The following is a 13,404-nucleotide window of genomic DNA, read 5'->3' as shown; positions in this document are numbered from 1 at the left end:
CAGGGTAGATATAAATATTTTCAAATAAGTATTTCCCCTGTGTTGCCTCATGAAATGCTGTTTTTAGCACAATATCAACTCCAGACCAAGTTAATGAAAAGTTTGTCATTATTTCAGCTATATTTAGTGTTCATTGATAGCATAAATGATATTTTCAAAATTGTTAATATTGCCAGCATGCAACTACAAAATGTAGTGACACCAGCTTGCAACTACACAGTGTAGTGACACCAGGGTATTGACAAAATTATCCACATTTGGTTAACACTCATTTACAGAGTTACAGAGAAGTAAAAGAATTTTCCCAGATGAAATTTTTACCAGCATTTTTATAGATGCATTAAAATCACACTTGAGTAATCAGGAGATGACATTAACTCCATGTGCTTGATTATGACAGTGTAATTGGCAAGTTACATGTAGGTGATTGTTTACACAAAATGTTGACACCTGTTGAGAGTTGTAATCAGCTTGGCCAGGGTTTTTTTAATTGTCACTTTCAACATTTGTTTGGCTTACAGCTCTTAAATGTTTTTGTACTTTCAAAGATTTCAGGTGATGAAATGAGACTACAATGTTTTTGTCATCATTAAAAGTCTCTTCTGTGACAAAACTGACAAACCCTAGAAAATTCTTTGCATGTGCATGTGTAACTCCAGTGTAAGCATATGAATGTCAATGATATTGTTTCTCAATATTCTATACCTTTCTATTTTGGGAGTAAATACTTGAAATTTTAGAAATTAATGGCTAGAAACGTGAATTTTCTTGATGTCAAGACAATAAATTATTGTTTTTTTTTTGTTTGATTTTGTTTTATTTAATATCATACATGTATGAAAAGCCCTACCTCCATTTTTCAATTATATTTCAAATATCTCATGCTGTTTTCTAGTTATAAGGGATCAAATGGTTTAACGCCACAAAATCAACTTTTTTGTTTTGTCTGATTTCAAATCCCTTTATTGGATTCCTTATGAAAATCCCTGCCTACAATTATCAGTCAGATGTCAGATATCTCAAACTACCTGTATTACCAAGTTATGAGGTGTCAAATGAGCCACTCCCAAAAAATCCGTATTTTGATTTTTAGTTTGATTTTTGAAAATTTTAATTTAATTTCAATTTTTGTGATATATGTATGTTGTGTCCAAACCTTTTGTCTTGTCTGTAATGAATTGTAAGTTCCTATAATTAAGTGTGACAAAAAATAATATTGCCTCCACACTTACCCCCACTGTGGTCGTATCATGTTATGCTCATTTCATGTTTATGTATGTAATAGCTCATACAAAAACATACAAATATGGAACATCACCTCCAATTCAAATTTTTTGTTACATGTCCCAATGTTTTCCTGAAAACTTGTAATTAAAAATACATGACTGACATTACGGTGTAATCCATAGTTCTTTTAGGCTTAGAAACCAAACATCAATCAGCCAGTTAAACAATACAAAGCCACTGAATTCAATATTTGCTGGTGGTCTATGCATAAACATTTGTTTTAGGATACACAAAGAATTTGTATAAATGTATGTACATGTATCTTGTGCATGTTCACCTGTTTATTTCAACTTTGCATTAATGCTAATTATAAAAGTGATCTCAAGCACTTGAGGACATCATGTTATATTTACATGTATACTGACATAATAAACATGTACATGTATGTTTTGAGTGCACTAACTCATTCTATTAGTAAACCTGAAAGTGGTTTGAACTTGTTAGACACTTGAATGTTCATTGTACCATACATTTACACCTAGATAATCACAGGCTTGTGAAAATTGCAAGAGGCCAAACTAATTATTCATACATGTACATGTAACTAATGCAGTGGTAGTCTGATGTACTGATCATTATTTCTATTTGCAGTACTTCTTTGAACCTTATCGGTGAAACTCCTTCATTTTAGGCCCCGAGCAGGTCCGGGCATAAAAGAATAGGCCTGCAGCAGTGCTAAGCTTGTCGTAAAAGGCGACTAAATAGTGCTCAGAACCGTAGCCAGGGGCTAGGGCGCTCTGCCCACAGAGCAACTGAGATGTGTGCCCCAGGTGGTGGAATGGGGTACTCCTGGCATGTTAAATGCTTGGGTTGTCAGGCTATAATACAGGAAACGTGTCCGCAAACCATAGTGGTGCACCATGTAGGAACCATAGGGCTCCACCACAGGAGGCTAAATTGCCCGACCCTACCCACCTCTCCCTATTTCCAGTGGCAATCAAAATTTGTCGACCCCATTGTCCTTGTGTCCCATCCCTTTTTCATTTCATCATTTCATGTTCATTTTATCATCAATTTCATGTTCAGCGTCTGAATATAGCTGAAATATTGCTGCTCGGACGTTAAACTCCAACAAACAAACCTTCATTTTAGGTGTATTAATGAATTTTTATAATATACACTGTACATGTACATTGTATGTGTAACTGGTGGGTATTTTCTCTAGGGTACATATGTAGCATACATGTATAACTGGTATGTCCTGAATACTGAAACAGAACTGATCTGATAATCAGCCTTTGTGCAAATGTACATATCGAAGCCAATACCTACGATGTACAAATATATAAAGACATGCATTAGACAAGTGCTTTGATTATTTACATTTTACATGTACAATTATACATTTATTGTACATATGTGTATGTTCACTCCTGATAGTTTTTATTGTCTGTTTGCTCTTGTGATCACTAATGGATCAGTGGAGTTCAGTAAAATTTGTCAGTACCAATTAAACGTACATGTATTCTATGAAATTGAATATATTTAGTAAAGAAAGGGATATGTAGATTAAGTTTATGCAGATGTCAGATCATAAATATACCTGTACATGTAGTATTGATTGAAGTTTGCACTACTCCTTACTTAACATCTGGCTAATTCATTGATTTCATGTAATATTCATTTGTTATTTTTATTGTATATAAAAGTTGTAAAATTTCCCTCAGAATTTTCATAAGATTTATACTGTTTTTTTTTCTTCAAAAGATTACTACTAACAATTGATTTTGTTCTGGTTTTTATATGACAGCAAAAAAAAAGGCAGCTGTACAATGGTATGGCACTGTTGTTGCCCTTGTCATTGGCGTCTGCGTCCGTAGACACTTGGATTTTGTGCCATAACTTCAGTATTAAAAATGGGTGATCTTTATAAATTTTATATGAAGATAACAAACCACAAAAGGAAGGTTGGTATTGATATTTGATTTTGGAAGTTTTAGCCCCCTACTATTTAGAATTAGGGGCCAAAAAGGGGCCTATAACAAACATTTCATAGAATTCAACTATACAACTCCAGTGAAGGCTATACCTTGCATGTAATATTGTTCTACAATATTATATACTAAATCAGGCATGGATTGATTTTTAGGTGTAAAGACTTAAACTTTAGATACCATATTTTGTTGTGTATAATACACATTTATGTATTGTGCACAGTACTATTTTGAACGTCTAAATGTGTGAGAAAAATTTTTTTAGACTTAGAGCAGGAAATTTTGTAAGACAAAAGATAAATATTTTGCACTTGAATGGTCATTTTATTTACCTTGATGCGGTATTTCCTTTGAAAATATAAAGGAAAGAAACTTGTATGCAGACTAAAACATCATGTAAAGATCAGTAGCCGCATAAATTGGATAATTTTAATTTTGAAGCTTGATAAAATTGACACAGTAAGTATGAAATGGCTTATAAAACGAAATAGAAAGTTGGGGAAAATAAGACATTTCAGGGTTTAGTTTAGACAGGCTTCATTGTGCATTGATTGGGATTAAAATTTTGCCAGTGGGACTATGGCCCCCTTACCTTTCATTTCAATGAGACATTTTCAATTTCAATGGGCCATCCTAAAAAATCCATAGGACAAAATTTGAAATAGCAACTATAGCCATCTGTGTTAATATTGCAGAAAAATGTAGCATAAAAAGACTTTAATTTACACTGCAGATTAATTGTTCATTAAAAGTTAATATGTTTGTTATTCAGTATTGTATATAATTGTATCATATGTTAAATGTCAATTAATTGTCGCATCAGATAGCTTTCCTTTTCTGTAGTTAGAGTTTTTATACTGATGTATTGTCTATCGCTCTATCGTAGTCCATAGATCCCTAAGTTGTTTAGGTTAGAGCCTATTTCTTAATTTAGTTACTATTAGATTTTGCCCATTTATCATGGAAATATTTTGGTGGGGCTTTAAGACTTCACCATCATCAGTATTTTCAATAGGGAAGTTCAGAATCATGTTCAGCTGCCAAGTCAGTTTCTACAACAATTGCAGTTTGATCCTGGTTACCAACATTAAAATGTTTATTTGTTTGAAAAGGTAACTTGTTTTGTTTTGGGTGAAGCTTAAAAAAATACTTCGGCTTTTTCAATTTTAAATGGAAATGCCAGTTCATATGTTTCTGATATTATCATGTTATTTAAAGTCTTTAAAAATACAATATTAATTGTTCTTTCTTTCAAACGCATAAATGATGAAGAATATGTGGTCTCAACATTCAAATCCCCACGAAATGTGGCGATCAAAACACCGGCATGTTGCTAATAAAAACCTTATTCAGACATGTTCATGCCTTTTTAACTGCCACAAGTAGGTGACAAAACACTACCATCAATGATGAAAACTTAATGCGCACATGACGTGGCGCATATGTGCCATTTTGAGAGGAAATGTGACTAGAGCACATGGCGCACAGTAATCCTTAATACTGATTGTTCATGTACAGAATATAGTGGGTTAAAGAGATTTCTTCTTAATTCAAAATTCAGTTTTCATCGTATTAATGACATACCGTCATGTTCAATGTATGAACATTGGTATAAGTCCCACATTGCAGTTCATTTGTTTGTATGAAGGCAAAGGACATGTTTCTATGTTGTGGATTATTGGACTTGGATTAAGATCTGATCAATATTGCCATGGTTATGTATGATCAATAGCACAGTGACATTATTGGTGTCTAGGTTGATAAGCTTTGCGTTTCTGCTCTATTGGAAGGTATACATAAATAGAAACTTGTTAGTTGTTAATACCATAATCCACTAATTTTTCAGTAAGTCTGAGTATATTGAAGAAATACGTACACATGTACATGTATACAGGTTCAACACAGATAAAAATTCAAGGGTGGGGCAAATCAATCTGTTTTATGTTCATAGTCTTTGAAATATCTAATCAAAGTTTTTCATACATTTTAGAGGTCCAGAAGTCTGATTTTATGGTCTTAGCTTATACTTTGCTTTAAAAGAACAAAAATTTCCTATTCTTAATATTTATGTTCATTTGACTTCAAACGTTGTTTTATTAATATTGTAAAAAAAAATTATGATAGCATTGTATCGCTTACATGTATTTGTTTTTTTTTTTCTGCATCTTAATGACTTAAGGGGGTTCCCGGATGCATACATTGCTTCTCCAAGGGCCAATTTCAAATTCTCAGCTCTTCATCTTGAGGCCAAATAAAAAAATGTGTGTTTTTTGCATATCTTCTATAAAATAGGGTCGTCAGGTCAGAGATTTTATAAAATTTTTTAAACAACTCACTAGGTTGGCATGAAATGTTGCTAAATCCTGTCAGATCAACGCCTAAGTGTTCACTGAAAAAATTGATTGAACAACTGATTACAAGACAAATGCAAGGGTCTAAACCACTTAAATACTGATTTTTGGGGTAATGGCCCCAACCTTTTAGAATAATGGGCCTATAACAAGCATTTCCAAAAATTTTTAAACATATAACTCCAGTTAAAGCACAGGAATGTTTATGATATTGTTCCACAATATTCTATACCACAGTGATCAGACTTGGATTGATTTTGGAAGGTATAGCCTTGAACTTTTCAGAAATAAGGGGCCAAATAGGGGGACCAAAATCATGCATTTTCCTGATGTCCAGACAATAACTATTGACTATTAGTGAATGAATCTCTATGAAATTGTATTACGAGGTGCTATTCCACCAAAGGAAGACTTGGAATGATTTTGTTGTTTTAGACTTGAACGGTGTAGGAATTAAGGGCCAAAAAGGGACCTGTAACAAGTATTTTCCTTATGTCCGTACAATAACTTCAGTAATGAATGGATCTCGTATAAATTTTACTACAAGGTGCAATACCATAGTTTGGTTTGTGACTTGAGCCAAGTAATAGTAGGGGGTCACAAAAGGGGCCCAATATGGTGAGGCTAGATGTTCTGAAACTGAAGCCATTTGTAACATCACAGTGTGTTTAGGCCATTGTTTTTGTTTTTTGTTTTTTTTTTAGTTTTACTAATCTGCTGACCCTAATTTTTAGCAATTTGGAAAAAAAATAAAATGACTTTTGTTTTGTATTCTTTTTAAAAAATTTTTCAACCGACTCGATGCTTTTCTGTTTCAAAAAAAATAAAAGTTTAAAGGTTATTGGCTATATTTTTAATGGTCTTAATCTTTATTTCGCTTGAAAGACATAGCAGTTTTTACGGTAAAAACCACTTTGTTCTAAGTTTGTTTTAAATACTTTGAAGCAAAGAGATCTGATACTAACGAAAAAAAATTCATGTCCCAGAAGTAACAAAAAGTCACTGTCCTTACGGAGAAAATCATCATTTCCTTCAATCAAACAAATAAAGATATATAGGTTAAGATTACATTTAAGTAAAAACAAATTCATCTTTTCTGGTAGTTTTCAAGTCTTTTTCTAATTTGTTTAACATATTTAATGAAGTGAATGTTATGTTTATAAAAACTTCAGGAAACATGTGGATGTACATACGTGTATCTCCGCTGTTCTGTTGTTCCGCTGTTGCTGTTGTCAAGAACCTAACCTGCCTCAGAAAAAAATATAACTCCAATTATATTATCGAAATCGAAGATTCTAAGATAAGAAAGGCAATCATTTTCTTGTTTGGAATTTGCAGTGTCGTCTGAATTTTGTTAACGTCACATGATAGGTGTAAAATATTCCCACCATCCGAGAAGAAATGTAATATTTCTGGTATCTGTACAGATTGATCTGACTGACCAAAACTGAAATTAATGTTGCTAGATTGATTGATTAATGGTTTGCGGTCAGGTTTTCCGTATTATAGCCTGACAACCCCAGCATGTTACTTGCCAGGGGTACCCCATTCCACCACCTTGGGCACACAGATGTTGCTAGAAATTTTCATCTGGGTCGACCCTCCCCCTCTTTGTCCTTTATTATTTTTACGAGTCTTGCACAGACAGTACATGTATGGTAAAGCTCACAGTGCTCGCTGATTTAGGCAATACCTACCCCATATTAATGTTAGAGCCTTGAATTAATAAAACATTTTGGGTATATCAGCACAATTTGTCTAATCACTGTGTCCGGAAGTATTTACTTAAGTAGGGTATGCAAAAGGCGAACCTGAAATAATGAGAAATAGTACCGTTCTACCTGAACAGCGAGCACAGGAAAGATGCATTCATAGTTCTGCATTGTTGTGTTTGATCCTGGTCTTAAAACAATTAAAAACAAATTTATAAAGGCCCAAACTGATTCTACATTATGTACCATCTGGCTTCACTCTTAATCCTTTGATGGCAAAAAATCTAACCTGTCTTAGATGCTTTCAGCACTTTGATTTGAAGTATAAAATTTTTTAACAGAATTAACTTTACAGTGTGTGAGACCTTGTTTTATTCAGGAAATGATGTTGAGTACATACAAATGTATGTGTACAAAAAAATGTTCTACATATTGTCATTGTAAAATAATTAGGTTGATTGGGATTAGACATTGCCTATCAGTCTACTGCAGACTAAGATTTCAAGACCATTTTTCTAGCATGTTGAATTCTGTGATAATTTTTGTGCCACTGATAACGCTCTACATGTACACATGTACACATGTGCTTGTACAATTAAATTGCATTTGATATTGATCATTTTTTTAGTTTACCACACAAAATTTGATCAAATATATGTATTAAATCTAAATGGTAATCTTATTAACAAAAACTTTAACTGAAAGTACTGGTGCTATATACAATGTATACATGTACATGTACATTTTAAGCCTAATATAATATTTTGCTTAGTCAAGAAATTATTGTTTGGGAAAGGGCAGACTGACATTATATTACATGGTATATGCATGACAATTATTTACGTGTATGTCTAATAACACGTAGCTAGAAAAGTCTGTCAACTCTTTCTTATAGGAAGCCAGAAAAGCCGCAGCAGACACAACCCTAGCTCATGCTACTGCCAATGTTGACCCAGTTGGTAGAATACAGATGCGCACAAGGCGCACACTACGAGGCCATCTCGCAAAAATTTATGCCATGCATTGGGCATCCGACTCAAGGTTTGTTACTTTTTGTGTTCTTTGTGCTTTGTTAGTTACTGCTTCCATACAAAATTGAAAATATATGCAGATACACATGTACATTAATATACAAAGTATATGTAAAGTATTCACAGGTTGCATTAGATATTTACATGTATGCACAGTTGTGTTAGTTAATACTATTGTTTTGATAAGTACATGTAAACAAATATGCATAACTTGATCAACATACAGACCTGTGTTTCCTTGCACTATGATTTATACTGTTATAGTGAATTGTGTTCATTTGTGGGCAAAGGACTAGCATCGTGAATGGTTTCATATAATAGACTTGTAGTTTGCTTTCAAAGGTTTAAAAGGTGAAAGATCAAATGGTTATCTGATATTGTTTTTCCAATCAGAGTGTTTACTGTTTCTATGTTATGGTTTTGTGAAGAACTTGAGCTGTAATAGATATAGGAAATCTTGAGGTAAAAAATAAGTATGTGTTTAAGAGAGGTGCTTTAACAATTGGTTGATTATATTCTGAACCCTTAACTATCCACTTTAACAATTTAGAATCAATACTGGAATGATTACATTGACAAACATGTCTTTAAGGTTAACCAATCATTTTATTGATTGCTTAGAAAAATAATATTACAATCTGGCTATATAGATCATCTTCATTCAGCCTCCTTTAAGGAAAATCAATATTGCTTTCATTTTGAGAGCTGCTGGAGAGCCATTAAGAGAGGAGCTGTGATATATTTAAAGTGTGCAATTGCAAGTCAACAATGTGCTGTGACATCATTTGTGCACCGACCTCATCTTTGGGAAACACATACAAGATGCATACTTTCCTGCTAATACCAGATGCCTTCTGGTTGCTACATTTTATACTGGTTGTTATCCAATTGATTACATTATGAAAAAAAAAAATGAATTTTTATGTACATTTTATGTTATATTTATGTAGTGCATGTCATGGCTAGGAAAAATATCTCATTTCACACAATTTGAAATTTGAATTGAAATGAAAGGTTTTGTTAAACACTAGCACATATTTTTCAATGTTTTTATTTTTTAAAACTTTATAGTTTGTGACAAGTTTGTATTTTTAAGATACTTGACAAGTTTTAAATAGCCCATTTTTCCATTTTCTCTAATTTTTCCAAGCCTTCAACCATGGTGCTAATTTTGGATCAGAGCTTTTACTAAATTTCAAGAAAAAAGATGGTTGCACCTATTCATTGATGTTGTAGCTATTGGTCAAATTTACCCTTACATGTACCCTCATGTTTGTTGCTTTGAAGATATCTAATTTCTATAACTGGTCACTATGGCTATATTTAATTGTCTAATGGTGGTATAAAAACTTAATCTGTGTTGCAACCATAGTGACTGGAAACCTATTTGCTATAGTGACCTCAAATCATATGCTGCTAATGGTAACACTTGCTTTGTTGCTATGGTAACTTGGTGTTGCTGTGGTGACTATCTGATAATTGTCTTCTCTCTCTTGCATTCAGTAATGGGTTGTAAGTATAGTCTTTATTTGTTTCTTTTTTTGTGTTTATTGTTGTATTTTTGAAATGTAAAATAGTCCAAAAATTCTTTTATTGATTATCCTGTTACTTCATCTCCAATTCATATTTGCATGTACACTAGTAGTGTAAAGAACAACTATTTAAGGATGCATGACGGCCATGTGGAGTTGCCATGGCAACCATTTCATTTATAAATGTACATGTATCAGATTTTGATTTTGTAGTAACTGGACTTAGAAGATGTTAATCCCACTATTTTAGAAGTCGCTCTTTTGGCATGTTACCATACTGTTCAAATCTTAAAGTTTAAAGATTTGCATTTGTCAATGTAAACCCAATTATCTAACTATATCCCATAGAACTAATTAAATATGAAGGCTCTACTCTTTAAGTATCAATATACTTTAAGATGTCTTCAGGGTTTCTTGAAAATCAAGGTTAGTCTTATTTTTGGCTTTATGTTGTTCCTACTTATTGTTTCTCTTGTACATGTATTATAAATACAATTGCTACTGAAACTGTTAGTCCATTTAATAAATTAACATGATTGGTAAAAAAAAATCTTGTTTTATTGTTTTTCATGTGGTCTATTTCTATGTGGAGAAGAGATAACTTCTTCAAAAACTGCAGTTTTGCAATATTTGATGGTGTAAAATAGTTGATTTCATCAATAAACTGCATTACTAGGAGTGAAATACTGAAAGTAGATAATGTCTTTTCTTATATTGAAATCTTTTATATGTTTGCTAATATTTCTTCTCTGTTTTGTGTGTGCTTTCATCCAATGTTGTTGTGTGAAATTTAGATTTAGAATGAAATATATCAGCTGTCAATACTATATTTAATATTTCTATGAAGTCAACACTATTTTATAAAATGATAGGTGCAACCCTCTTATACATTGAGGTTTGTCAGAAAGATTCATTCGTAAAAGTCAAGAAGTAAAAGTTATACTATTTAGATTCATTTTTGCATGCTTAATCATTGTACCCCTGGTGTAACTACATATATATTTACATTAATTTACATATCTGACCCAAAGGGATCAGGGATTAATACATTTTCATGGATATTTACCATTTCTCTAACATTCATTAGAAAGAAGTCAGAAATGATCAGTCTTTATCAGTACCTGAAAGCACACAAACACTTAGAAGCAATTTTATATTTTTCTTCTATTTTCAGAAATTTGGTATCAGCATCACAAGATGGAAAATTAATTGTTTGGGATGGTTATACAACTAATAAGGTACATAAATGCTAGATTTTTTCACTGATATTCTCCCGCAAATAACTTCACAATGTTTTTTCCAAGGGATGGAGGACATTCGATTATCTGAAGAAAAAGGGCTGTCATTAACTACCTTGTGCAGACCTATATGTAAGATAAAGATAATGCTGCTCCTCATTACGAACAGCCCCTGATAATGAGAGAATTGTCACATATTTAAGTTGTGGCTAGGCTTTGCTAATAGCCTCCAGCCAGCAGTAAAAAAAGGAGGGGTACAAGTACAAAAGTATGGTAAGTGACTGAAGAACCAATATCAGCATTTCATCATTCAAATCTGACATTTGTCATGAGCTGAACATTGTTAAAACCTGATTGGTTCTGTGTGTAGTTCTATTTCAGTTTCAACATGTTGTTTGAGTTTAAGTTCTGATAGTTAGCTAAAGACATGATTTTCTTCTGCTTGAAAGCAGTATTACCTTCATAATGTATATATCTATTGCAAGACATCTAGTGGGCAGAATTGAGTTGTTAGTCCATCCTATATTTACTGTCATGGAATGAATTAAGTTCTTAGGGTTTTAATTGCTTCATTTTCTTTTATTGGTTTTTATGAAATATTGGGGCTCGAAGTTCTTGATTTATTTTTTTTTCTCCTAATTAAATGTATGTGTATTTAAAGATTTGAAAACTATCATGTTTTAATGAGTCCTATATCATGGCTAAATATGGATACCAATTAAAGAAATAAAGACAACTTTTAAAGAAACACTTTCTAGATCAAACAAATTGATATTACTGTGCATTTGCTCATTGAGAATTCAGTCATTTTTTTCACTCTTAATTTGACAAATTTTGAAGGTGTACATAAGTTATAATGAAATTTTAGCTGTCTGTGAACATTAACTTTGACAAATCTGTCCAATGAAAACTTATGAAATTTTCAGAAAACTTTCATTGAATATGATCAACATGTTTTTTGAGGTAACAATGGATGACATAATTTGATAAGAAGATTACATGTAAGAAACCAGGAAGAAGTTTCTTTATCAGGGATGCAATACCTGTTATCTATAAAGAAAAATCTGACCAATCATGTTGTCATTGATAGGGAACAACTGCACATCTTAAGACATGAACTTTAACCCACAGGGATAGGGAACAACTGCACATCTAAAGACATGAACTTTAACCCACAGGGATAGGGAACAACTGTACATCTTTAGACATGATCTTTAACCCACAGGTTTATTTAGAGAAAGACTTGTGTACAGTAGTTTGTTCATAGCTTATTAAATAGATATGTAACAAAAATATGTTAAGCTTTCCAAAACAAAACTTCTTGTTTAATGGTCACAATACCCACATACACTGTACAAGTACATCCATATCCTCTTCTGTTCAGTTATCATTTTTGCTATTGTTTCCTATTAACTCCAGATGCAACTAGACCTTTTTATTTATAGCTTTGTAGTTACAGTATCCTTCTCTCATGACTGGATTTTGTCTGAGATAGATATTGTTGGTGTTTAATGATGCTGTTGATGTGTACAGGTACTTGTGACTGGTTATTGAAGTGGTAAGACAATTTGCAGGCAAAAGACTTTCATTATAACATACATGCACAATCCTGCATTGCACTGCAGGAATTATTTTGAAAAATATTGATTAAAGTGCAAGTTTTTTATTCTTAATTCTTCACTTGTAAAGATACATGTACATGTGGGTATAATCCAAAAGCAATTGCTTTTGTTTTTGATAAAGGTAAATTTGATATTATGCATATTATCCTGTAAAACTATTTTCAGCCAGACATACATGTACATGTATGAAACTTGGTTACATGAAATTCAAAACAAATTATTACCCTTCACACAAAGAGCAATACTATGAAAACTTGAGCCATCCAGGAATAACTGAACGAGATATGCTTTTCACTTTCATTCAATATTAGATTCTTAACATTTTTGTTTTAGATTTTGTAATTCTTCCTTTCATTTCTAATTGATACTTAGTTTTCACCCCTTTTGATTTGGAATAGAGGTCTTTTCACATGAAAGTTCTGTAAAACAATGAATACTGCTGTAGTTTCATATTTGCACTGTATCGTTATGGAATAATGACGTCAGTAGAGGATTCCGTTGTCTGATCTGGCTCACGTAGAAGCTGTCTCAAGTAGATTTGACAGATATGTTCTAACTTCTGTAATAAGATCTATCTGTTCGTCAGATGAGAAAATCTTATTTTTGTCAAACTGATGGTGTTCTGAGGTTAAAGTATCATTATGTTTAACTCGAAACTGCAATTTATGAATATGAAAATGTAAGTAATTCCTTTTAT

At 32.5% G+C, this 13,404-nt stretch overlaps 1 protein-coding gene across 1 annotated transcript in view; it reads left to right on the top strand.

Annotated features, from left to right (window-relative positions):
* Nucleotides 1-13,404, top strand: part of LOC148601899 (guanine nucleotide-binding protein subunit beta) — a 35,541-nt gene that overhangs the window by 3,885 nt on the left and 18,252 nt on the right. The window contains exons 3-4 of the mRNA XM_088556951.1: nucleotides 8,180-8,325; nucleotides 11,022-11,085. Of these exons, the coding sequence (XP_088413077.1) occupies nucleotides 8,180-8,325; nucleotides 11,022-11,085 (210 nt within the window). The remainder of the gene's footprint in view (nucleotides 1-8,179; nucleotides 8,326-11,021; nucleotides 11,086-13,404) is intronic.

Source organism: Perna viridis, chromosome 12 (genome assembly GCF_037379345.1).
Source record: "Perna viridis isolate PV_CMFRI_1.1 ecotype Kerala chromosome 12, ASM3737934v1, whole genome shotgun sequence".
Lineage (NCBI taxonomy): Eukaryota > Metazoa > Mollusca > Bivalvia > Mytilida > Mytilidae > Perna > Perna viridis.
This window is presented reverse-complemented; position numbering and strand designations above follow the sequence as displayed.